This window comes from Pseudophryne corroboree, chromosome 11 (assembly GCF_028390025.1).
Source record: "Pseudophryne corroboree isolate aPseCor3 chromosome 11, aPseCor3.hap2, whole genome shotgun sequence".
NCBI classification, from domain to species: Eukaryota; Metazoa; Chordata; class Amphibia; order Anura; family Myobatrachidae; genus Pseudophryne; species Pseudophryne corroboree.
This window is the reverse complement of record NC_086454.1, coordinates 340,652,317-340,674,858: the sequence shown is the minus strand read 5'-3', so window position 1 is coordinate 340,674,858 and position 22,542 is coordinate 340,652,317. Positions and strand designations below refer to the sequence as shown.

At 51.4% G+C, this 22,542-nt stretch overlaps 1 protein-coding gene across 2 annotated transcripts in view; it reads left to right on the top strand.

Annotated features, from left to right (window-relative positions):
- LOC134969741 (mixed lineage kinase domain-like protein) overlaps positions 1-22,542 on the top strand; it is a 53,855-nt gene that overhangs the window by 24,431 nt on the left and 6,882 nt on the right. For both annotated transcript variants that reach the window (XM_063945890.1, XM_063945891.1), the window contains exons 4-10: positions 8,497-8,674; positions 8,780-8,877; positions 11,020-11,152; positions 11,618-11,702; positions 13,227-13,372; positions 16,345-16,394; positions 17,386-17,538. In XM_063945890.1, the coding sequence (XP_063801960.1) occupies positions 8,497-8,674; positions 8,780-8,877; positions 11,020-11,152; positions 11,618-11,702; positions 13,227-13,372; positions 16,345-16,394; positions 17,386-17,538 (843 nt within the window). The remainder of the gene's footprint in view (positions 1-8,496; positions 8,675-8,779; positions 8,878-11,019; positions 11,153-11,617; positions 11,703-13,226; positions 13,373-16,344; positions 16,395-17,385; positions 17,539-22,542) is intronic.

Sequence of the window (22,542 nt, the reverse complement as noted above, 5' to 3'; positions counted from 1 at the left end):
ATCAGCAGAACACTCGGGTACAGGGCAGTAATGCTACCTATACCCCCAGTAACACTGAGAACAGACCAGGCCGCGATCAGAAGCACACTCGGGTGCAGGACGGTAATGTTACCTATTCCCCCAGTAACGCTGAGAACAGACCAGGCCGCGATCAGGAGCACAATCGGGTGCAGGACGGTAATGTTACCTATTTCCCCAGTAACACTGAGAACAGACCAGGCCGCGATCAGCAGAACACTCGGGTGCAGGACGGTAATGTTACCTATACCCCCAGTAACACTGAGAACAGACCAGGCCGCGATCAGCAGAACACTCGGGTACAGGACGGTAATGTTACCTATACCCACAGTAACACTGAGAACAGACCAGGCCGCGATCAACAGAACACTCGGGTACAGGACGGTAATGTTACCTCTATCCCCAGTAACGCTGAGAACAGACCGGGCCACGATCAGCAGAACACTCGGGTACAGACCGGTAATGTTACCTATACCACAGTAACACTGAGAACAGACCAGGCCGCGATCAGCAGAACACTCGGGTACAGGACGGTAATGTTACCTATATCCCCAGTAACACTGAGAACAGACCAGGCCGCGATCAGCAGAACACTCGAGTACAGGACGGTAATGTTACCTATACCCCCAGTAACATTGAGAACAGACCAGGCCGCGATCAGCAGAACACTCGGGTACAGGACGGTAATGTTACCTATACCCCCAGTAACACTGAGAACAGACCAGGCCGCGATCAGCAGAACACTCGAGTACAGGACGGTAATGTTACCTATACCCCCAGTAACACTGAGAACAGACCAGACCGCGATCAGCAGAACACTCGGGTGCAGGACGGTAATGTTACCTATACCACAGTAACACTGAGAACAGACCAGGCCGCGATCAGCAGAACACTCGGGTACAGGACGGTAATGTTACCTATACCCCCAGTAACACTGAGAACAGACCAGGCCGCGATCAGCAGAACACTCGGGTACAGGACGGTAATGTTACCTATACCCCCAGTAACACTGAGAACAGACCAGACCGCGATCAGCAGAACACTCGGGTACAGGATGATAATGTTACCTATACCCCCAGTAACACTGAGAAAAGACCAGGCCGCGATCAGCAGAACACTCGGGTACAGGACGGTAATGTTACCTATACCCCCAGTAACACTGAGAACAGACCAGGCCGCGATCAGCAGAACACTCGGGTACAGAACGGTAATGTTACCTATACCCCCAGTAGCACTGAGAACAGACCAGGCCGCGATCAGCAGAACACTCGGGTACAGGACGGTAATGTTACCTATATCCCCAGTAACACTGAGAACAGACCAGGCCGCGATCAGCAGAACACTCGGGTACAGGACGGTAATGCTACCTATACCCCCAGTAACACTGAGAACAGACCAGGCTGCGATCAGCAGAACACTCGGGTGCAGGACGGTAATGTTACCTATACCCCAGTAACACTGAGAACAGACCAGGCCGCGATCAGCAGAACACTCGGGTGCAGGACGGTAATGTTACCTATATCCCCAGTAGCACTGAGAACAGACCAGGCCGCGACCAGCAGAACACTCGGGTACAGGACGGTAATGTTACCTATATCCCCAGTAACGCTGAGAACAGACCGGGCCGCGATCAGCAGAACACTCGGGTACAGGACGGTAATGTTACCTATACCCCCAGTAACACTGAGAACAGACCAGGCCGCGATCAGAAGAACACTCGGGTGCAGGACTGTAATGTTACCTATACCCCCAGTAACACTGAGAACAGACTAGGCCGTGATCAGCAGAACACTCGGGTACAGGACGGTAATGTTACCTATACCCCCAGTAACACTGAGAACAGACCAGGCCGCGATCAGCAGAACACTCGGGTGCAGGACGGTAATGTTACCATTACCCCCCGTGACACTGAGAGCAGACCAGGCCGCGATCAGGAGAACACTCGGGTACAGGACGGTAATGTTACCTATATCCCCAGTAACACTGAGAACAGACCAGGCCGCGATCAGCAGAACACTCGAGTACAGGATGGTAATGTTACCTATACCCCCAGTAACACTGATAACAGACCAGGCCGCGATCAGCAGAACACTCGAGTACAGGACGGTAATGTTACCTAAACCCCCAGTAACACTGATAACAGACCAGGCCGCGATCAGCAGAACACTCGGGTGCAGGATGGTAATGTTACCTATACCCCCAGTAACACTGAGAACAGACCAGGCCGTGATCAGGAGAACACTCGGGTGCAGGACGGTAATGTTACCTATACCCCCAGTAACACTGAGAACAGACCAGGCCGCGATCAGCAGAACACTCGGGTGCAGGACGGTAATGTTACCTATATACCAGTAACACTGAGAACAGACCAGGCCGCGATCAGCAGAACACTCGGGTACAGGACGGTAATGTTACCTATATCCCCAGTAACACTGAGAACAGACCAGGCCCGATCAGCAGAACACTCGGATGCAGGACGGTAATGTTACCTATACCCCCAGTAACACTGAGAACAGACCAGGCCGCGATCAGCAGAACACTCGGGTGCAGGACTGTAATGTTACCTATACCCCCAGTAACACTGAGAACAGACCAGGCCGCGATCAGCAGAACACTCGGATGCAGGACGGTAATGTTACCTATACCCCCAGTAACACTGAGAACAGACCAGGCCGCGATCAGCAGAACACTCGGGTGCAGGACGGTAATGTTACCTATACCCCCAGTAACACTGAGAACAGACCAGGCCGCGATCAGCAGAACACTCGGGTACAGGACGGTAATGTTACCTATACCCCCAGTAACACTGAGAACAGACCAGGCCGCGATCAGCAGAACACTCGGGTACAGAACGGTAATGTTACCTATATCCCCAGTAACACTGAGAACAGACCAGGCCGCGATCAGCAGAACACTCGGGTACAGGATGGTAATGCTACCTATACCCCCAGTAACACTGAGAACAGACCAGGCCACGATCAGCAGAACACTCGGGTACAGGACTGTAATGTTACCTATACCCCCAGTAACACTGAGAACAGACCAGGCTGCGATCAGCAGAACACTCGGGTGCAGGACGGTAATGTTACCTATACCCCAGTAACACTGAGAACAGACCAGGCCGCGATCAGCAGAACACTCGGGTGCAGGACGGTAATGTTACCTATATCCCCAGTAGCACTGAGAACAGACCAGGCCGCGACCAGCAGAACACTCGGGTACAGGACGGTAATGTTACCTATATCCCCAGTAACGCTGAGAACAGACCGTGCCGCGATCAGCAGAACACTCGGGTACAGGACGGTAATGTTACCTATACCCCCAGTAACACTGAGAACAGACCAGGCCGCGATCAGAAGAACACTCGGGTGCAGGACGGTAATGTTACCTATATCCCCAGTAACGCTGAGAACAGACCAGGCCGCGACCAGCAGAACACTCGGGTACAGGACGGTAATGTTACCTATATCCCCAGTAACGCTGAGAACAGACCGGGCCGCGATCAGCAGAACACTCGGGTGCAGGACGGTAATGTTACCTATATCCCCAGTAACACTGAGAACAGACCAGGCCGCGATCAGCAGAACACTCGGGTGCAGGACGGTAATGTTAGCTATACCCCCAGTGACACTGAGAACAGACTAGGCCGTGATCAGCAGAACACTCGGGTACAGGACGGTAATGTTACCTATACCCCCAGTAACACTGAGAACAGACCAGGCCGCGATCAGCAGAACACTCGGGTGCAGGACGGTAATGTTACCATTACCCCCCGTGACACTGAGAGCAGACCAGGCCGCGATCTGGAGAACACTCGGGTACAGGACGGTAATGTTACCTATATCCCCAGTAACACTGAGAACAGACCAGGCCGCGATCAGCAGAACACTCGGGTACAGGACGGTAATGTTACCTAAACCCCCAGTAACACTGATAACAGACCAGGCCGCGATCAGCAGAACACTCGGGTGCAGGACGGTAATGTTACCTATACCCCCAGTAACACTGAGAACAGACCAGGCCGTGATCAGGAGAACACTCGGGTGCAGGACGGTAATGTTACCTATACCCCCAGTAACACTGAGAACAGACCAGGCCGCGATCAGCAGAACACTCGGGTACAGGACGGTAATGTTACCTATACCCCCAGTAACACTGAGAACAGACCAGGCCGCGATCAGAAGAACACTCGGGTGCAGGACGGTAATGTTACCTATATCCCCAGTAACGCTGAGAACAGACCAGGCCGCGACCAGCAGAACACTCGGGTACAGGACGGTAATGTTACCTATATCCCCAGTAACGCTGAGAACAGACCAGGCCGCGACCAGCAGAACACTCGGGTACAGGACGGTAATGTTACCTATACCCCCAGTAACGCTGAGAACAGACCGGGCCGCGATCAGCAGAACACTCGGGTGCAGGACGGTAATGTTACCTATATCCCCAGTAACACTGAGAACAGACCAGGCCGCGATCAGCAGAACACTCGGGTGCAGGGCGGTAATGTTAGCTATACCCCCAGTGACACTGAGAACAGACTAGGCCGTGATCAGCAGAACACTCGGGTACAGGACGGTAATGTTACCTATACCCCCAGTAACACTGAGAACAGACCAGGCCGCGATCAGCAGAACACTCGGGTGCAGGACGGTAATGTTACCATTACCCCCCGTGACACTGAGAGCAGACCAGGCCGCGATCAGGAGAACACTCGGGTACAGGACGGTAATGTTACCTATACCCCCAGTAACACTGAGAACAGACCAGGCCGCGATCAGCAGAACACTCGGGTGCAGGACGGTAATGTTACCTATACCCCCAGTAACACTGAGAACAGACCAGACCGTGATCAGCAGAACACTCGGGTGCAGGACGGTAATGTTACCTATACCCCCAGTAACACTGAGAACAGATCAGGCCGTGATCAGGAGAACACTCGGGTGCAGGACGGTAATGTTACCTATACCCCCAGTAACACTGAGAACAGACCAGACCGCGATCAGCAGAACACTCGGGTGCAGGATGGTAATGTTACCTATACCCCCAGTAACACTGAGAACAGACCAGGCCGCGATCAGCAGAACACTCGGGTGCAGGACGGTAATGTTACCTATATACCAGTAACACTGAGAACATACCAGGCCGCGATCAGCAGAACACTCGGGTACAGGACGGTAATGTTACCTATCCAGTGGTGCAAGTGGGCGGGTACGGGTGGGTACGGCGTACCCGTAAGAATTTAGCCGTGGGTACGCCGTACCCACACCGACGGGCCGCCGCTCCTCTTCCTTCCCTCCCTCCCCCACGCCGCACCGCCGCACACGCCTCTGATGTGAGGGCAGGAGAGTGCAGCCTGCGCCTCTCGTTCCCCTCAGTCTCCGGTGGGTGTTTCAGTTTACTTCAGCGCCGATCCGTGAGCCAATCAGAGCTCGCACCCGCGAGCTCTGATTGGCTCACGGATCGGCGCTGAATTAAACTGAGACACCCGCCGAAGACTGAGGGGAACGAGAGGCGCAGGCTGCACTCTCCTTCCCTCACATGACAGACAGGAGGACAGCGACGGCAGCGGTGAGTAGGGGAGGGGGGCATGTTATACCTGGCACTGGGGGGGCATGTATACCTGGCACTGGGGGCATATCTGGCACAGGGGGGCATATATACCTGGCACTGGGGGCATATCTGGCACAGGGGGGCATATATACCTGGCACTGGGGGATATCTGGCACAGGGGGGCATGTATACCTGGCACTGGGGGCATATCTGGCACAGGGGGGCATATATACCTGGCACTGGGGGCATATCTGGCACAGGGGGGCATATATACATGGCACTGGGGGATATCTGGCACAGGGGGGCATGTATACCTGGCACTGGGGGCATATCTGGCACAGGGAGGCATATATACCTGGCACTGGGGGATATCTGGCACTGGGGGGGCATGTATACCTGGCACTGGGGGATATCTGGCACTGGGGGGGCATGTTATACCTGGCACTGGGGGATATCTGGCACTGGGGGGGCATGTTATACCTGGCACTGGGGGATATCTGGCACTGGGGGGGCATGTATACCTGGCACTGGGGGATATCTGGCACTGGGGGGGCATGTATACCTGGCACTGGGGGATATCTGGCACTGGGGGGGCATGTATACCTGGCACTGGGGGATATCTGGCACTGGGGGCATATCTAGCACAGGGGGGCATATATACCTGGCACTGGGGGATATCTGGCACAGGGGGGCATGTATACCTGGCACTGGAGGATATCTGGCACTGGGGGCATATCTGGCACTGTAGGGGCATTTCTGTATCTGGCACGGGGGGCAATGTATATCTGACACAGAGGGGGCATTTGTGTATCTAGCACTGTGGGGCAATGTGTATCTGACACTGTGAGGCAATGTATGGCACTCTGGGGGCATTTCTGTATCTGGCACTGTGGGGCAATGTGTATCTGGCACTGTGGGGCAATGTGCATCTGGCACTGTGGGGCAATGTGCATCTGGCACTGTGGGGCAATGTGTATCTGGCACTCTGGGGACATTTGTGTATCTGGCACTGTGGGGCAATGTGTATCTGGCACTGTGGGGCAATGTGTATCTGGCACTCTGGGGACATTTGTGTATCTGGCACTGTGGGGCAATGTGCATCTGGCACTGTGGGGCAATGTGTATCTGGCACTGAGGCAATGTGTATCTGACACTCTGGGGACATTTGTGTATCTGGCACTCTGGGGACATTTGTGTATCTGGCACTGTGGGGCAATGTGTATCTGGCACTGTGGGGTTATATGTATCTGGCACTGTGGGGCAATGTATATCTAGCACTGTGGTGCAACGTGTATCTGACACTATTGGGGTCATACGTGTATCTGCCCCTCCCCCATATGTGTATCACGCCCCCATTTTCATTGGCCACGCCCCATGTGGCATTTGGCCACACCCATTTTTTTGCGCGCGCGCCTTCGGCGCGCGCACACAGTACCCGTAAGACATTTTTTCTACTTGCACCACTGCCTATATCCCCAGTAACACTGAGAACAGACCAGGCCGCGATCAGCAGAACACTCGGATGCAGGACGGTAATGTTACCTATACCACCAGTAACACTGAGAACAGACCAGGCCGCGATCAGCAGAACACTCGGGTGCAGGACGGTAATGTTACCTATATCCCCAGTAACACTGAGAACAGACCAGGCCGCGATCAGCAGAACACTCGGGTGCAGGACGGTAATGTTACCTATACCCCCAGTAACACTGAGAACAGACCAGGCCGCGATCAGCAGAACACTCGGGTGCAGGACGGTAATGTTACCTATACCCCCAGTAACACTGAGAACAGAACAGGCCGCGATCAGCAGAACACTCGGGTACAGGACGGTAATGTTACCTATACCCCCAGTAACAGAGCCGGCCTTAGGCATAGGCAAACTAGGCAAATGCCTAGGGCATTTGGTATGCTTAGGGGCACCAGCAGCTTCTGCTGATTAAAATGATATGCGGCATGCCTATATTCTGTGTGTGACTGCGTCTGTATCTGCATACGAAATGCTACGTTACAGTGTATTCCTGGAAATCACTGTAATGTATGCAGATACAGCTGCAGTCGCACACAGAATATAGGCATGCTGCATATCATTTTAATCAGCAGAAGCTGCTTGTGCATCCTTGACACATAGTAATGCAAATAATATGATGCATTTTCATAAACAAAAGGCGCCCGACGTTAGCAGAGCTACCAGCTGACTCATGCCAGGCATCTCCGGCAGAACTAGCGGTGGTGCTAGGGGGCACCAGCCAAAATCTTGCCTAGGGCATCATATTGGTTAGGGCCGGCTATGCCCAGTAACACTGAGAACAGACCAGGCCGCAATCAGCAGAACACTCGGGTGCAGGACGGTAATGTTACCTATACCCCCAGTAACACTGAGAACAGACCAGGCCGCAATCAGCATAACACTCGGGTGCAGGACGGTAATGTTACCTATATCCCCAGTAACACTGAGAACAGACCAGGCCGCGATCAGCAGAACACTCGGGTGCAGGACGGTAATGTTACCTATACCCCCAGTAACACTGAGAACAGACCAGGCCGTGATCAGCAGAACACTCGGGTACAGGACGGTAATGTTACCTATACCCCCAGTAACACTGAGAACAGACCAGGCCGCGATCAGCAGAACACTCGGGTGCAGGACGGTAATGTTACCTATACCCCCAGTAACACTGAGAACAGACCAGGCCACGATCAGCAGAACACTCGGGTGCAGGACGGTAATGTTACCTATACCCCCAGTAACACTGAGAACAGACCAGGCCGCGATCAGCAGAACACTCGGGTGCAGGACGGTAATGTTACCTAATATGAGTAATGATGCTCTATGCACACATCATACATGCCTCAGCAGTTCTGGGAAATATACCAGGGTGGATCTCTCCCATTGTGTAATGATTGTGTTTTCTGGTTCCATAGTATCTGCAGGAATTACCGGACCGTGGGATATTACAGAAATACGAGCTACAGATCTGAAACGTGGAGAGTTACTGCAGGAGCCAGGCCTGAATGACAGCCATAGTCTGTACTTAGGAGAGTACCACAAGTGTCCAGTGGTGATTAAAGTATTAAAGGGCCAGTTGAGCAGAAATGATGAGTGAGTCACCCTGCGTCTTTCCACGCCGCACGAGAAACACGTTGTACCGCCTGACATATACCCTCTATGTAAAGCAATGTCATTCATATGCCTGTCACTTCACAGCTATATAAGGAAGACATTTCGTTCCGAGAGCGAGACCATGAAGAAATATGAAAGTCCAAACATTTTACGTCTTTACGGCATCTGCATTGATAATTCAAGTAAGAGGAGCCTTGACCATCTATATGTGTCTATGTGTGTGTTATCCTGTGTCGAATGATTGATTCTTACCCTTGTCTGCGTTAGGTAGAGAACGCTGCTACTTTCTGTCCCTGGACCTAATTCAGATCTGATCGTAGATGTGCTAAATTTAACACCTCTACCATCAGTTTCTCAGACATGCGGGGGGACGCCCAGCACAGCGATAGTCTGCCCCGCATGTCTGGCTCTGCCCTCCCCCCCCCGCAAGGGTGCAAAAGCACGCGGCCCGCCCCTGCAATGGTCCGGGTATGCCAGCGTTGTCCGGACTGCGCACCACCAACAACGGCGTTCTAATGCCATTACCACGCCACGTGACCACCTCTGCCTGTCAATTAGGCAGAGGCGATCGCAGCCCAGTAATGCTTTTAGTATCTCACTGGGCTCCCGGGGTGCGCACGCGCAGCCGCATAGGGCTTCAGACTGCGGCAGCGATCAAGTCTGAATTAGGCCCCTCGTCTTCTGCCTATGGCTCCCGTCCTCATTCTCACCTCTCTCCTCTGTGTCAGGTGCAGAACCCTGTTACTCTCTGTACTAGTCTCCTGTCTCTGGTTCCTGTCCTCATTCTCCCTTCTCTCCTCTGTGTCAGGTGCAGAACCCTGTTACTCTCTGTACTAGTCTCCTGTCTCTGGTTCCCGTCCTCATTCTCCCTTCTCTCCTCAGTGTCAGGTGCAGAACCCTGTTACTCTCTGTCCTAGTCTCCTGTCTCTGGTTCCCGTCCTCATTCTCCCTTCTCTCCTCTGTGTCAGGTGCAGAACCCTGTTACTCCCTGTACTAGTCTCCTGTCTCTGGTTCCCGTCCTCATTCTCCCTTCTCTCCTCTGTGTCAGGTGCAGAACCCTGTTACCCTCTGTCCTAGTCTCCTGTCTCTGGTTCCCGTCCTCATTCTCCCTTCTCTCCTCTGTGTCAGGTGCAGAACCCTGTTACTCTCTGTCCTAGTCTCCTGTCTCTGGTTCCCGTCCTCATTCTCCTTTCTCTCCTCAGTGTCAGGTGCAGAACCCTGTTACTCTCTGTCCTAGTCTCCTGTCTCTGGTTCCCGTCCTCATTCTCCCTTCTCTCCTCTGTGTCAGGTGCAGAACCCTGTTACTCCCTGTACTAGTCTCCTGTCTCTGGTTCCCGTCCTCATTCTCCCTTCTCTCCTCTGTGTCAGGTGCAGAACCCTGTTACCCTCTGTCCTAGTCTCCTGTATCTGGTTCCCGTCCTCATTCTCCCTTCTCTCCTCAGTGTCAGGTGCAGAACCCTGTTACTCTCTGTCCTAGTCTCCTGTCTCTGATTCCCGTCCTCATTCTCCCTTCTCTCCTCTGTGTCAGGTGCAGAACCCTGTTACTCCCTGTACTAATCTCCTGTCTCTGGTTCCCGTCCTCATTCTCCCCTCTCTCCTCTGTGTCAGGTGCAGAACCCTGTTACTCCCTGTACTAGTCTCCTGTCTCTGGTTCCCATCCTCATTCTCCCTTCTCTCCTCTGTGTCAGGTGCAGAACCCTGTTACTCTCTGTCCTAGTCTCCTTTCTCTGGTTCCCGTCCTCATTCTCCCTTCTCTCCTCTGTGTCAGGTGCAGAACCCTGTTACTCCCTGTCCTAGCCTCCTGTCTCTGGTTCCCGTCCTCATTCTCCCTTCCCTTCTCTCCTCTGTGTCAAGTGCAGAACCCTGTTACCCTCTGTCCTAGTCTCCTGTCTCTGGTTCCCGTCCCCATTCTCCCTTCTCTCCTCAGTGTCAGGTGCAGAACCCTGTTACTCTCTGTCCTAGTCTCCTGTCTCTGGTTCCCGTCCTCATTCTCCCTTCTCTCCTCAGTGTCAAGTGCAGAACCCTGTTACTCTCTGTCCTAGTCTCCTGTCTCTGATTCCCGTCCTCATTCTCCCTTCTCTCCTCTGTGTCAGGTGCAGAACCCTGTTACTCCCTGTCCTAGTCTCCTGTCTCTGGTTCCCGTCCTCATTCTCCCTTCTCTCCTCTGTGTCAGGTGCAGAACCCTGTTACTCCCTGTCCTAGTCTCCTGTCTCTGGTTCCCGTCCTCATTCTCCCTTCTCTCCTATGTGTCAGGTGCAGAACCCTGTTACCCTCTGTCCTAGTTCCATTATCCTGTTCTAATTTTCACTCGTCCTCTGTTTCAGGCACAGAACCATATTCTCTGATAATAGAGTACTGCCAGAAAGGGACCCTGAGAGAACTGCTGAAAAGAGAGCCGGGCCTATCATGGGAGCAGAGAGTCCTGATGGCTCTGGATGCTGCCAGAGCTCTGTACAGGTCTGTATGTCATCTGTTATCTGAATGTCACATTCATAATATCTATTTAATGTAGAAAGTCTAATATGGGGGGCTGAGCCGGTGCAGGCGCTGACATCGGAAGCCCGGCATTGAATGGCTGACGGGCTTAAAATCTAAAAACAAGCAATACGATGGCTACTAGACATTACCTCAAACCATTCAATTGTAGAACCATCGATGGTTACGATGTGCGCATGTGCATAAGCAGTCAGCTTCGCACATACACTGAAATGAACAGCTCGTCAACGGATGAACATCAGAAAGTAGCACCCGGTGACTGGCGACCATATCGGATGGAAAAAGTAGTTCACTTGGATCAGGAACATCAGTGGTTGCTAACCATCTGCTTCCTATGTCCAACCCTAAGTTGTAGATGATTGGCAAATATCCTATAGATGAAAGGGTTCTATTCAAGCTATCGCTAAACATGTTCTTGATATACAGGTTACATCAGACGGAGAGAAAAGCCATTCTGCATGGGAGTCTAAGCAGCGCTAAGTTCCTGGTGGATGGGACGTACTGTCTGAAGGTACCCTCAAAATAAATATCTTCTCGGAACAGTTACTTCTTTCTGCCCATGCAGACCATTGTGCGGTAATGTAGCATAGTCCTTAGTGTGAGGTGGCGAGGAACAGGCCTGAGGTAGATCTATGAAGAGTCAGATGTATGAAGGGAGTGCTGCTGAGAGCTTGGCAAATGCATATAATAATGAATTATAGAGGATACAGGGAACAAATGTAGGGATTTGCAGATGTGGAGACGTGAGAGAGGAAGGTGAGTGTTACAGCAATATTTAGGACAAACTGAAGCAGACATTTTCCGCATGGCAGGAGGAAGCTGCAGGAGTGGAGTAAAGTGATGTAGAGAGAATGGATAAGAATTTTAGTTGCATGTTTGGTACGGCTCCATCCTAGCACTATGTAGGTAGCGGAGGCTATAGGACTGTGAGAAAGACTACAATGAAGGAGAGAAGCTGTGACAGCGAGGGAGAACTGCGGGGAGTGAGAGAAAGAAGGTGATGGCTCTGCTATGACATATTAAGGTTTAAGTAGCATTTGGAACATCCATATTTGGTTACAAATGTATACAGAGGGCTTCACAAACGTATTATAGGTAGAGATGAGCGGGTTCGGATTTACCCGAATCTCCTTATTGGCTCATGCACGTCACGTGTTTTGGTTAGCCAATAAGAAAAATCCAGAAAAAAAGAACTTGCGATAATTCTGGCGTTAAGAACCGAGTAAATCCGAATCCGCTCATCTCTAATTATAGATGGAATGCTCTGATTCATCCGCTTCCTATAAGGAATATATGAGACGGGTATTTCAGCTGTTAAGGACTATAAGAGGGTGTCTCTGACTAATACCCCTTTCACACTGCCAATGCCGAATTCCACTCGGGAATTGGAATCTGGTCCGGCATTGGACGCTACCGCTGGCTTCCCTGTCTCGGCAATATATCAGGCGGGTTGCCATAGTGGCGGGGGGTGGAGCCGGCAGCGGGGGCAGAGGCGGCACTGGGAGATGAGCTCATCTCAGCGCCGCCTCTCCCAGTTGTAGTGAACGGGCCGAGCCTGTTTACGCTGGCATTGACCCGGTATTCAACCCGGGAATAACACTGCTTTGTTCCCGGGATGGATTGACAGGTCAGGTGACCCGGGATTTCAGCTATGGCGCTTTCACACCGCACGCTGACCCGTGTCGACCCAGCAATATGCCGGGTCGATACTGGATTTCTGTGCGGTGTGAAAGGGGTATGACTGACCAGGGTAAGGATAGAGAAACTCAAATCTGTTGTTTGTCTGTTTACGTTATCAGACTGCATTAACACATAGCCGGCTACGTTACGCAGCGTTTAGGAGGAAGCCTTCCTATAGCAGCATCGTTTTCACCAGCGGATTGCTCCAGAGAGCCAGCTTAAATCTGTGAAACCGCATTGCAGATTTCTAGTTAGCGCAGGGTCTACATAAATAGACTCCTATCTCAAAAGCAAACAACAGGGAATGAAGTATAACATATATATATAATATGCCGGCCCCATATTCTCTGCACAGTTATCGGGTTTCGAGTTCTCAAAGACTGAATCGTCTATGAGAAGAAATCCCGTACCCAGAAGGTCAGAGAGCAGCGATCTGGCCTACTTGGCTCCGGAAACCCTGCAGGACATCAACGCATACGACAAACGCAGCGAGATTTACAGGTCAGTAACACATCACATTGTCTCGTTGTTGCAGATTCACGTTACAGCAATATAATGCCGAGAAATGAATGTGATTGTAGTCAGACAGAATCTGAGTCCGTTGCTCTTTGAACTAACATGTGTCAATGTGTTAAATCAGTATTCAGAAGGGATCAGATTATGAACACAATTGTTTTATAGCTACAGCTGCACGCTTACTATGTCAACGTAGAATCAGAAATATCTATACATACAACCTGTATAAGAACGGCATATGCCGGTATAATCCGCTGTAGTGCTGTAAGGGTAAGAGGCCCATATGTGAAAGTACTATACATTGGTCACTAATCTAGAATCCAGCGTACGTCACAACCTCCCTAAACACCCTGCAAAACACTTTATCATTGGACAGGTCCCCTACTGACTGTGCACTACACACTGCTCCCAGTCACCAACACACAGCCATGAAGCTATTGCAGCAGTGCGGATGGGGTGTTCTCCAGAGCCGGGGCCCCGGCATGCGGACCTCACAGCTCTGATAATGGCAGGAGAGGGACACCTACCCCCCCCCCCCCTACAGGTCTGACCTATGGCACAGTCCCAATTTCTGGCATTCAGTCTTGTTCTGTCAGACTGAGCCACTGATTGAAAAGGGTGAGACTTACCACGGTTGTCGGGATGGGGGGAGGGAGTGGGAAGGTAAGTTGTGTAAAGGAAACATTGTAGGTATATTAGTTCAGCACATAATTGCTGTGTAATGTGAGGTGTAGGTCTTATGGGCCCCACACACTGGCAAATCCGCCCACAACCGACGGCGGGGGGGGGGGGGGGGGGTGGGGGGGGGGGGGGAGTGAAGTTTCTTCACCCGGCTCCATAGTATTTTATTATTACTAGTTATTTATATAGCGCACACATATTCTGCAGCACTTTACAGAGAATATTTGCCCATTCACATCAGTCCCTGCCCCAGTGGAGCTTGCAATCTATATTCCCTACCACACATACACACTAGGGTTAATTTTGTTGGAAGCCAATTAACCTACCAGTATATTTTTGGATTGTGGGAGGAAACCAGAGTACCCGGAGGAAACCCACACAAGTACGGGAAGAATATACAAACTCCACACAGTTAGGGCCATGGTGGGAATCGAACCCATGACCTCAGTGCTGTGAGGCAATAATGCTAACCACTACACCATCCGTACTGCCCATATTAGCAATGCAATCTCGTCCATATTGGCCTGCATGTATAAGCGACTGGGCACTAACGATTAACGAGCGCGGGGCCGCGCATCGTTAATCGTTGGTGCCTACACACTGCACGATATGAACGAGTTCTCGTTCATTAATGAACGAGAACGTTTATATCGTGCATGTTATCTGCCAGTGTGTAGGGCCCTTAAGAGTTGCCTTATCTCTAGTACTAGGACAACAGTGTGGTTTTATATTGGGATAACAGGTATTTCTATGTAAGACTATTGGGGGTAATTCAGACCTGAACGCTCGCTAACGTTTTTTGCAGCGCTATGATCGGGTGAGAACTGCGCATGCGTATGCACCGCAATGCGCAGGCGTGTTGCACGGGTACAAAGCGGATTGTTGCTGTGCGCTGGGTTTTACGAAGAATCCATTCACACAGTCGATCGTAAGGAGATTGACAGGACGAAGGCGTTTGTGGGTGGCAACTGACCGTTTTCTGGGAGTGGTTGGAAAAATGCAGGCGTGTCCAAGCGTTTGCAGGGCGAGTGTCTGACGTCAATTCCGGACAAGAACAGGCTGAAGTGATCGCAGCGGCTGAGTAAGTCCTGGGCTGCGCAGAGACTGCACAAAGTTTTTTTGTACCGCTCGGCTGCACATGTGATCGCACACTTGCACAGCTAAAATACACTCCCTGGTGGGCGGCGACTATCTGTTCGCAGCGCTGCAAAAAATAGCTAGCGAGCGATCAGGCCTGAATGACCTCCATTTTCCTGTTTATTGCACCTCTTCACCAAAGGGAGTAATGATAGAAAAAGCAGTTACCCTGCAGGGCTCATCTCCGTACTCAGAGTTACCCCGCAGGCATACCCTCCGCACTCTGAGTCACCCCGCAGGCATCCCCTCCATTCTTGGAGTCACCCCGCAGGCGTCCCCTCCATTCTTGGAGTCACAACGCAGGCGTCCCCTCCACACACTGAGTCACCCTGCTAGCGTCCCCTCCATTCTGGGAGTCACTCCGCAGGCGTTGCCTCCATTCTTGGAGTCACCCCGCAGGCGTCCCCTCCACACTCTGAGTCACCCTGCTAGCGTCCCCTCCATTCTTGGAGTCACCCTGCAGGCGTCCCCTCCATTCTTGGAGTCACCCTGCAGGCATCCCCTCCATTCTTGGAGTCACCCTGCAGGCATCCCCTCCATTCTTGGAGTCACCTCGCAGACATCTCCTCCATTCTTGGAGTCACCCCGCAGGCGGCCCCCCCCACACTCTGAGTCACCCTGCTAGCATCCCCTCCATTCTTGGAGTCACCCCGCAGGCGTCCCCTCCACACTCTGAGTCACCCTGCTAGCATCCCCTCCATTCTTGGAGTCACCCCGCTGGCATCCCCTCCATTCTTGGAGTCACCCAGCAGGCATCCCCTCCATTCTTGGAGTCACCCCGCAGACGTCCCCTCCACACTCTGAGTCACCCTGCTAGCGTCCCCTCCATTCTTGGAGTCACCCCGCAGGCGTCCCCTCCATTCTTGGAGTCACCCCGCAGGCATCCCCTCCATTCTTGGATTCACCCAGCAGGCGTCCCCTCCATTCTTGGAGTCACCCCGCAGGCGTCCCCTCCATTCTTGGATTCACCCAGCAGGCGTCCCCTCCATTCTTGGAGTCACCCCGCAGGCGTCCCCTCCATTCTTGGAGTCACCCCGCATTGCTGTATCTGTCAGCGCTATATTTCCGGTCCTGTCTATATTGCTACGTACACTGTAACACTGGTGTAATGTATAACTAATCTACATCTTCTCTTTCAGCCTTGGTATTGTGCTGTATGAGATTGCTACTGGTGAACTCCCTTTACAAGGTAAGTCCTACATTCTGCAGCGCTTGGGCTGGCGTTAGCTCTCCCTTGTTACAAATCCGTCCTCTGTATGGAATCAGGAAAGTAATTTAGCATTAGGGAGCCCGGTACCTATGTATACCCCTGCTGGGCTATCCATCCGTTATAATCTAATCTAGAATGTATTAAACCACATTTGCATATCTGGCAAGCAGCAACTCTGTGTACTCTGTAAGGCGCTGCAGACCCTTTGTGGCGCCATATTAAGGGGAATAATAACTCTGGGTACCCTGTCAAGGTAAGTGAATATAACCAGGCACTGTATAGCTCCTCTGAATTACAGAACCACATAAACTTAAATGAAAGAAATATTTTTTAAAAGAAATGTCCATCGATACCCGAGAGCTGGAATTGAGACAACTGAGCTAGAGCAGCCAGCTGGGGAGGCTCGGATGTTTGATAGGGAGGCTATGGCTGGGATGTTTAATGGCTGGGTACTGGGTCCACCTCAATATGACCCAAGGACCTAGAGTAGCTCTGAAGTATGGAGCTGAGCATTTTCTCCTTGATTATGTATAAGTGATACAATATAGGCTACCATCACTGGAGTGGGAATAGTATGTGGGGAACATGGAGAGAGCTCATGGCTTTGCAGGAGGGTAGCTGGAGTCCTCAGGACCCTGGGAGTGCAATGGTTGGGAAGTGGGAAAGGTGATAGTAACTGGACTGGAATAGGTGTAACTGTGTTGTGCACAGGAGAGGTGTGCGGCATGCACAATTATAATAGAACGAATACTGATCCTCTGAGTAAACACTATTCTTCCCAATAATAAGAATCTGATTGTTCTGGTAAGGTATGATGTTCCACCTAGCAGCTGACAGGGGTCCCATGGTGCGTTGTGAGGCTATCACCTGTCTTCTCTCCGGCTCTGCGTGCCCTATCCATCTTTTAGGCAGCAGATCTCTGTATACTTTACATATACAGTAAGTGTGCTTTGTTTCTGTTTCATCCTAGGCCTTTCTATCTCTAATGGAAATGTGCAGGAGCTATATCAGAGGCTGTGTGCGAAGGTCCATGACAGCCTCCCTGCCACATGTCCTCTTGCTCTACGTGACACCATCACAAGGACCCTGGCTAGGAATCCAAGTGATCGCCCCTCTGCAGGAGGTATGTAGACTGCTGGGAAGCCAATGTCTAATGGTATCAATAGGTAACACCCATCATTCTGTCACAGCACCTGGAATGTACCAAGTGTTCCGGTACATCTTACTGCTCACTATACACACGAGGCACCGCAGCCCCAGTCTGTTCCCATATCTGCATGGAATGTACCCAGTGTTCCGGTACATCTTACTGCCTCACTGTACACACGGGGCACAGCAGCCCCAATCTATCACAGCATCTGCATGGAATGTACCCAGTGTTCCGGTACATCTTACTGCTCACTGTACACACGAGGTACCGCAGCCCCAATCTGTTACAGTATCTGCATGGACTGTACACAGTGTTCCGGTACATATTACTGCCTCACTGTACACACGAGGTACCGCAGCCCCAATCTATCACAGTATCTGCATGGAATGTACCCAGTGTTCCGGTACATCTTACTGCTCACTGTACACACGAGGTACCGCAGCCCCAATCTGTTACAGTATCTGCATGGAATGTACACAGTGTTCCGGTACATATTACTGCCTCACTGTACACACGAGGCACAGCAGCCCCAATCTATTACAGCATCTGCATGGAATGTACACAGTGTTCCCGTACATATTACTGCCTCACTGTACACACGAGGCACCGCAGCCCCAATCTATTACAGCATCTGCATGGAATGTACCCTGTGTTCCTGTACATATTACTGCCTCACTGTACACACGAGGCACCGCAGCCCCAATCTATTACAGCATCTGCATGGAATGTACCCAGTGTTCCCGTACATATTACTGCCTCACTGTACACACAAGGCACAGCAGCCCCAATCTATTACAGCATCTGCATGGAATGTACCCAGTGTTCCGGTACATCTTACTGCCTCATTGTACACACGAGGCACAGCAGCCCCAGTCTGTTACCATATCTGCATGGAATGTACCCAGTGTTCCGGTACATCTTACTGCCTCACTGTACACATGAGGCACCGCGGCCCCAATCTGTTACAGTATCTGCATGGAATATACCCAGTGTTCCGGTACATCTTACTGCCTCACTGTACACACGGGGCACAGCAGCCCCAATCTATTACAGCATCTGCATGGAATGTACCCAGTGTTCCCGTACATATTACTGCCTCACTGTACACACGAGGCACCGCAGCCCCAATCTGTTACAGCATCTGCATGGAATGTACCCAGTGTTCCAGTACATCTTACTGCCTCATTGTACACACGAGGCACAGCAGCCCCAATCTATTACAGCATCTGCATGGAATGTACCCAGTGTTCCGGTACATATTACTGCCTCACTGTACATACGAGGCATAGCAGCCCCAATCTGTTCCAGCATCTGCATGGAATGTACCCAGTGTTCCAGTACATCTTACTGCCTCACTGTACACACGGGGCACAGCAGCCCCAATCTATTAAAGCATCTGCATGGAATGTACCCAGTGTTCCGGTACATATTACTGCCTCACTGTACACACGGGGCACAGCAGCCCCAATCTATTACAGCATCTGCATGGAATGTACCCAGTGTTCCGTTACATCTTACTGCCTCACTGTACACACGAGGCACAGCAGCCCCAATCTATTACAGCATCTGCATGGAATGTACCCAGTGTTCTGGAACATGTTACTGCCTCACTGTACACACGGGGCACAGCAGCGCCAATCTATTACAGCATCTGCATGGAATGTACCCAGTATTCCGGTACATATTACTGCCTCACTGTACACACAGGGCACAGCAGCCCCAATCTATTACAGCATCTGCATGGAATGTACCCAGTGTTCCCGTACATATTACTGCCGCATAGTACACACAAGGCACAGCAGCCCCAATCTATTACAGCATCTGCATGGAATGTACCCAGTGTTCCGGTACATATTACTGCCTCACTGTACACACGGGGCACAGCAGCCCCAATCTATTACAGCATCTGCATGGAATGTACCCAGTGTTCCGGTACATATTACTGCCTCACTGTACACACGGGGCACAGCAGCCCCAATCTATTACAGCATCTGCATGGAATGTACCCAGTGTTCCTGTACATCTTACTGCCGCATAGTACACACGAGGCACAGCAGCACCAATCTATTACAGCATCTGCATGGAATGTACCCAGTGTTCCGGTACATATTACTGCCTCACTGTACACACAGGGCACAGCAGCCCCAATCTATTACAGCATCTGCATGGAATGTACCCAGTGTTCCGGTACATATTACTGCCTCACTGTACACACGGGGCACAGCAGCCCCAATCTATTACAGCATCTGCATGGAATGTACCCAGTGTTCCCGTACATATTACTGCCTCACTGTACACACGGGGCACAGCAGCCCCAATCTAATACAGCATCTGCATGGAATGTACCCAGTGTTCTGGTACATGTTACTGCCTCACTGTACACACGGGGCACAGCAGCCCCAATCTATTACAGCATCTGCATGGAATGTACCCAGTGTTCCGGTACATATTACTGCCTCACTGTACACACGGGGCACAGCAGCCCCAATCTATTACAGCATCTGCATGGAATGTACCCAGTGTTCCCGTACATATTACTGCCTCACTGTACACACAAGGCACAGCAGCCCCAATCTATTACAGCATCTGCATGGAATGTACCCAGTGTTCCGGTACATCTTACTGCCTCATTGTACACACGAGGCACAGCAGCCCCAGTCTGTTACCATATCTGCATGGAATGTACCCAGTGTTCCGGTACATCTTACTGCCTCACTGTACACATGAGGCACCGCGGCCCCAATCTGTTACAGTATCTGCATGGAATATACCCAGTGTTCCGGTACATCTTACTGCCTCACTGTACACACGGGGCACAGCAGCCCCAATCTATTACAGCATCTGCATGGAATGTACCCAGTGTTCCCGTACATATTACTGCCTCACTGTACACACGAGGCACCGCAGCCCCAATCTGTTACAGCATCTGCATGGAATGTACCCAGTGTTCCAGTACATCTTACTGCCTCATTGTACACACGAGGCACAGCAGCCCCAATCTATTACAGCATCTGCATGGAATGTACCCAGTGTTCCGGTACATATTACTGCCTCACTGTACACACGAGGCATAGCAGCCCCAATCTGTTCCAGCATCTGCATGGAATGTACCCAGTGTTCCCGTACATATTACTGCCTCACTGTACACACGGGGCACAGCAGCCCCAATCTATTACAGCATCTGCATGGAATGTACCCAGTGTTCCGTTACATCTTACTGCCTCACTGTACACACAAGGCATAGCAGCCCCAATCTATTACAGCATTTGCATGGAATGTACCCAGTGTTCCGGTACATCTTACTGCCTCATTGTACACACGAGGCACAGCAGCCCCAGTCTGTTACCATATCTGCATGGAATGTACCCAGTGTTCCGGTACATCTTACTGCCTCACTGTACACATGAGGCACCGCGGCCCCAATCTGTTACAGTATCTGCATGGAATGTACCCAGTGTTCCGGTACATCTTACTGCCTCACTGTACACACGGGGCACAGCAGCCCCAATCTATTACAGCATCTGCATGGAATGTACCCAGTGTTCCCGTACATATTACTGCCTCACTGTACACACGAGGCACCGCAGCCCCAATCTGTTACAGCATCTGCATGGAATGTACCCAGTGTTCCAGTACATCTTACTGCCTCATTGTACACACGAGGCACAGCAGCCCCAATCTATTACAGCATCTGCATGGAATGTACCCAGTGTTCCTGTACATCTTACTGCCTCACTGTACACACGAGGCACCGCGGCCCCAATCTGTTACAGTATCTGCATGGAATGTACCCAGTGTTCCGGTACATCTTACTGCCTCACTGTACACACGGGGCACCGCAGCCCCAATCTGTTACAGCATCTGCATGGAATGTACCCAGTGTTCCAGTACATCTTACTGCCTCATTGTACACACGAGGCACAGCAGCCCCAATCTATTACAGCATCTGCATGGAATGTACCCAGTGTTCCGGTACATATTACTGCCTCACTGTACACACGAGGCATAGCAGCCCCAATCTGTTCCAGCATCTGCATGGAATGTACCCAGTGTTCCAGTACATCTTACTGCCTCACTGTACACACGGGGCACAGCAGCCCCAATCTATTACAGCATCTGCATGGAATGTACCCAGTTTTCCGGTACATATTACTGCCTCACTGTACACACGGGGCACAGCAGCCCCAATCTATTACAGCATCTGCATGGAATGTACCCAGTGTTCCGTTACATCTTACTGCCTCACTGTACACACGAGGCACAGCAGCCCCAATCTATTACAGCATCTGCATGGAATGTACCCAGTGTTCTGGTACATGTTACTGCCTCACTGTACATACGGGGCACAGCAGCCCCAATCTATTACAGCATCTGCATGGAATGTACCCAGTGTTCCCGTACATATTACTGCCGCATAGTACACACAAGGCACAGCAGCCCCAATCTATTACAGCATCTGCATGGAATGTACCCAGTATTCCGGTACATATTACTGCCTCACTGTGCACACAGGGCACAGCAGCCCCAATCTATTACAGCATCTGCATGAAATGTACCCAGTGTTCCCGTACATATTACTGCCGCATAGTACACACAAGGCACAGCAGCCCCAATCTATTACAGCATCTGCATGGAATGTACCCAGTGTTCCAGTACATCTTACTGCCTCATTGTACACACGAGGCACAGCAGCCCCAATCTATTACAGCATCTGCATGGAATGTACCCAGTGTTCCGGTACATATTACTGCCTCACTGTACACACGAGGCATAGCAGCCCCAATCTGTTCCAGCATCTGCATGGAATGTACCCAGTGTTCCAGTACATCTTACTGCCTCACTGTACACACGAGGCACAGCAGCCCCAATCTATTGCAGCATCTGCATGGAATGTACCCAGTGTTCCGGTACATATTACTGCCTCACTGTACACACGGGGCACAGCAGCCCCAATCTATTACAGCATCTGCATGGAAT